Source organism: Rhagoletis pomonella, unplaced genomic scaffold (assembly GCF_013731165.1).
Source record: "Rhagoletis pomonella isolate Grant_MI unplaced genomic scaffold, Rhpom_1.0 Rhpom_scaffold_00006, whole genome shotgun sequence".
NCBI classification, from domain to species: Eukaryota; Metazoa; Arthropoda; class Insecta; order Diptera; family Tephritidae; genus Rhagoletis; species Rhagoletis pomonella.
Genome location: NW_023458560.1, coordinates 67384582 through 67389577, shown reverse-complemented (window position 1 = coordinate 67389577; position 4996 = coordinate 67384582). Strand labels below are relative to the sequence as shown.

Genomic DNA, 4996 nt, shown 5'->3' with positions numbered 1-4996 from the left:
TCCCAATCCTAGATAGTATGCGTATCTATTAATCCATTAAGCCATTAAATTTAGATAACACGAAAACCACCCCAATAGGACACGTAATTTGACAATTAGATTAGCGCTGCTTGAAGATTAAGAAATGACATTTGAATCAGGTGGCTATATTGAAATGGCAAAGCACACATTAAGCCGGAGCTCCATACCATTTTTTTCAAGCGTTGTGGCACAGGGGTCAAATTTCAGATTACCTTATGAAAACGGCGTAACAGACTGCAATCTTCTATGATATCTTCGACTTTATTAGTATCTATTTAGGGTGTTAAATGAAGAAAAAAAAATTTCTTTTGAGTCTCTATAGAGGCTTCTGGCCTTTGTCCCTTTGCGGCACGCCTTAACCGACTGCAATCGGCACCAAAATTTATATGTGATATATAGATAATCTACGTTCTTTGGCATTCGATCGGTCTTGAATGTAAATGCAGTGGTGTGGAACTCCAGCTTAAAACAATTTGTATTGACAAATTTTTAAGTGGCAACCACATTTCTTATCACTCGAAATATTTATTTTTTTGCAGCTGTCACAGTCACTAAAACATCCATTATTTACCATAAATAAAGTTGATTTTATATGCGATTTGTATCATTAAACGATAGTTACTGCGTTTCTATTTGATTATTTAGTTTTGTTTGAACCGAAATATTCTTTAGATTGACTAAAAATGTCAGAAAACATTGAAGCAAGCGGATCGCAACAAGCAACAAGCGAAAATACAGAACAAACAAATGGAGGTGGCGATTGTAGAAAAATTGCTTTAATAACCGGCATTACTGGACAGGTAAGTAATCTCTTTAAACTCAGCTACATATATGAAGCAGGACAGTGTCCAAAGGCATTAGAAAAGTAGCTAAAATTGCTGGATCACATAAGTTTTCTAAATAATTGAATTCGGTAATGAAAATGGTGATGCATGATTCATGCTACTTCGTAGATAAAGTAAACATAAGACATGCTGGCATGTTTTGCCTTCCAGTTTAAATCATGATAAAAATATTGTGATTCAAATTGCTTTGAACACTTGGCTACTTAGTTATGGGTCGTAAAATAAGTAAGGAGCATGTCAGTAAGAACAATTAATTTCTACATAATGTAATTCAAAGCGAGTTTAAGCAAATAGTGCTTTGCTACGAGCTTGAAACCGTGTATATAAATAAATAAATCAATAAATAAATATGTATAATGTCTTTCACTTAAGGACGGCTCCTATTTAGCTGAATTCCTTTTGAAGAAAAACTATGAAGTTCATGGTATAATACGGCGTGCAAGTACATTCAATACATCGCGTATTGAGCATCTCTATGCCGACCCGGTAGCACATAAGGGTGGCAAAATGAAACTGCATTATGGTGACATGACAGACAGCAGTAGCTTAGTGAAGATTATCAATATGGTAAAGCCTACGGAAATTTATAATTTAGCTGCACAATCGCATGTGAAAGTATCATTCGATTTGAGCGAATATACAGCCGAAGTTGATGCTGTTGGCACGCTGCGCATACTGGATGCCGTACGCACATGCGGTATGGGGAAAACTGTACGTTTCTTCTGAGTTGTACGGCAAGGTGGTTGAGACGCCACAAAATGAGCAAACACCTTTTTACCCACGTTCGCCATACGGTAGGTAGATATAATACAATGCAATATTTTGTTTTTTTTTATAAATGTCATGCTATTTTTTCATACTCTCTTCAGCCTGCGCGAAAATGTATGGTTTTTGGATTGTGATTAACTATCGCGAAGCATACGATATGTTTGCCTGCAACGGTATTTTATTCAATCATGAATCACCGCGTCGAGGTGAAAATTTTGTTACACGCAAAATAACTCGTTCAGTTGCGAAAATCTTTCACGGCCAACTGGAATCCTTCGAATTAGGTAATCTTGATTCGAAGCGTGATTGGGGCCACGCCATGGACTACGTAGAGGCTATGTGGATGATGCTACAATGTGAGAAACCAGCTGACTTTGTTATCGCCACTGGCGAAACGCATAGCGTACGAGAATTTGTGGAAGAATCCTTTAAATTTATAGGACGGGAAATTGTTTGGCAGGGTGAAGGAATTAATGAAGTGGGCATCGAGATCGATACCGGAGTTGTGCGTGTGCGCATTAATCGCAAATACTTCCGTCCAACAGAAGTGGATCTATTGCAAGGTGATGCGAGTAAAGCCCGTCGGGAACTTAATTGGGCGCCAAAAGTTACATTTAAGGAATTGGTTAAAGATATGATGGTTGCCGATGTTGAACTTATGAAAAAGAATCCAATTGCCTAAGTAACGATTTTTATATTAGAGTGATTTTTTTAGTGACTTTGGCGACAATGCAGGCGCCTTTTTTTAACAAAGCACAACTATATGTAGTTAAGAGATGTTAAGAGGCGTAGAACAATGCAATATTATAGATCATAGAGCTGTATGTAGTATGTAGTTTTTTTATATAGTTACTCCACCATGACAGTGCTGCATTTTATTTTCGTTAGTCGTACGTATGTATAATTTGTAATTATACTTTTATTGTTATAAAAATTAATGTTTTTTATCTTTTGCATACCAAAGCAAATTATAAATGTATTATGCAATAAATGTGCTTCAACACACGCTATTGAAATAATTTGTTTTCGTATATTAAAAAAAAGTAAAGAAAATTTATAACAAAAAAGCGCAGGTGATAGAAATTGATCCAAAAAACGCCGGCAAAGCACGACCTTTTAGCAATTTGGAAGCAAGAACAACAATATAGCAATTAAAAGTTTTCGATATTTGTGATCAATTTTATTATATTTAAGTATTTGAGCTATTTCTTAATGATAATTGCGGTAAAAATATGTTTTTCCACTCATCATTCTTCTAAATCTGGCAAAACCGAAATACGAGAGTTATGTGGGGACAAACATACTTCCAAACAATTTTCGACACGAAAAAAAGCGCTAGTTTTTTTTTGAACATCTTTGATGGCTGTTGGTTGACCACATTTTTTTTTTTCAATGTAACAAGTCATATGCTTAGCATTTTGTAACTGAATTAATTTTGTAAACATAGATGTTTGCAAAAAAAAAGTTAAGTTTAGTAACTGATCTTTTAAGTTTCCTGTTTTTTGCCAAAAGGGTTTATTTTCGACAGCAAACTGGGGCTGGTTGAAGATGGTTCTTCTCTATGAAGGGAAAAACCAAGAATATTATTAGCATTTGAACTACAAAAACTGTTAAAGCGATTACTCACAATTTAGTCAAACGCTCGATTTCAGCATTTTCATTATCGCTTCCCTTTGTCGCTGCTTTATTGCCAATATGGTTGCCGCTCGCTTCCCGAATGCCAGCGTTTTTTAGTTGTTCGATAAGTTTCATGCGAAATTCCACCTAACTGCCATCCCTAAATTGGCGCGTCAAGCGCCAAGCAACTGTCAAAAATCCTCATGCCCATACAATTTGTATGAAGCATCCCACAATAACGCGGCGCTAACGCCGAGCAAATGGAATTTTCATTTTTGACAGGGCGTTACGTGCTGAAGTTGGATGCAGAAGACGAAGAGAAAGAGAACGGACAAAGAAGTGAAAAAGGAAACGAGAATAAATACGAGAGGACATGAGAAAACGTCAAAATTGACGACGCGTTGATTTGGGTATAGCCCGCGATGACACTCGTTGACAATGTATAACGCAACGCTTAGCGCTCCAATTTAGGGACGGCAGTTATGCGGCACAATAGGATTTTCAGCGCGTATTTGTGCTTGCAGCTTACGTATGGTCTCCTGGTAAGTGTGCCCGTACCATTCAATTTCCTCCGGCGTATACTAAAACAAAATTTTGATTACTGATTGAAATTTAATATTCTGGGTCTTTACTTACCGAGTCCAAATATCATTTATATTCTTTGAGTATACGCTCACGCTCGGTTGGATTGCCTGCCCAATTGGGACAACCATTCTTTAGTTCGAGTAAAATTTTTCGCTTAATCGCTAGGGCAAGTGTGGAACGCAAATCACACGCAAGATTCTAAAATCAATAGAAATTTCAAATGAAATCAATTAACTCAAAGCACTGCTGAAGTATAATGCAATCGTTTTAATACACACCTTTAGTAATAGTGATCAAAACCGCGAAAATCGTGTATTTGATCAATGGTACGATCAGTTACCACCATTGAAATATACTCGTTCAACACTTGACTGTGCACCACCGAGCGCCTTAGCGTTGGTATCCAAAAATGTGGTACACGCCTTTTTTGCGGATGGCGCTTTTGGAAACCCTTGATGACAGCTTCTCCTCCCCAGATGCCATCATTTGCTTCGGGGGGATCAATTAATGGTATAGGTATACCTTGCACAGGTCTCACTACACCTGTTAATTCATCACGTTCAAATCTTTCAGTTTTTGGCACATAATGGACTGCAGCAGGTGTCGTTAACTTCCATTCGCGCCAGAATTTCTTATAGGCTTCAGGCAGCTGTGCACCAAGCCCTTTATCGAAACGGGTTAAACGTTTGAAGCCGTGAAGCAATTGGGGTCCCTACAAATTCTCAGTAAGATTACTAATTATGAATTTTGCATAAAAAAGTTCGATACAAAACTAAAACGGAAAAAGCACTCTACACCAGAGCGAATCTAGTCAACACGGATGGGGCAAACAATTGACTTTATTTCTTTTTGTATTGCGTCACAATGCCACGGATGGCGTTGTACCTTACCTGCGGTGTGGCGTGTGCCATGCCTAATTTTGAAAATTACGGCGGTGAATTTTCTTCTTTTTTCGGTAATTCTCTAGGGTGGGGTAACAACCCCTAAAAAGGTGCGACGCGTTTCGGCCCCCCTAATAACAATCCGGAGGGAGGGTAGATAATATTATTAACCATTTAAAAGTTATGAACAAAAAACTTTTGTTAAATTTCGTTGTTTTCTATGAGCAATTACCACGTCAAAAATGCACTAAATCACCAGTTTCCACTTTTAAAACACTA

The 4996-nt window shown here is 37.5% G+C and overlaps 2 protein-coding genes across 2 annotated transcripts in view; one reads left to right on the top strand and one right to left on the bottom strand.

The window, feature by feature from the left end:
* The first annotated feature begins 550 nt into the window (after positions 1 to 550).
* On the top strand, positions 551 to 2636 carry LOC118741163 (GDP-mannose 4,6 dehydratase). Its single transcript, XM_036473029.1, is given in 4 exon segments — positions 551 to 821; positions 1239 to 1585; positions 1587 to 1660; positions 1736 to 2636. Coding segments are annotated over 4 exon segments (1119 nt in total). The 5' UTR covers positions 551 to 704; the 3' UTR covers positions 2317 to 2636.
* A 149-nt stretch (positions 2637 to 2785) lies between these two features.
* The window catches only part of LOC118741165 (39S ribosomal protein L28, mitochondrial), a 4305-nt gene continuing 2094 nt past the window's right edge, over positions 2786 to 4996 (bottom strand). The window contains 6 exon segments of the mRNA XM_036473031.1: positions 2786 to 3193; positions 3262 to 3400; positions 3733 to 3832; positions 3888 to 4034; positions 4111 to 4548; positions 4727 to 4776. Of these exon segments, the coding sequence (XP_036328924.1) occupies positions 3121 to 3193; positions 3262 to 3400; positions 3733 to 3832; positions 3888 to 4034; positions 4111 to 4548; positions 4727 to 4747 (918 nt within the window). The 5' untranslated portion in view covers positions 4748 to 4776 and the 3' untranslated portion in view covers positions 2786 to 3120.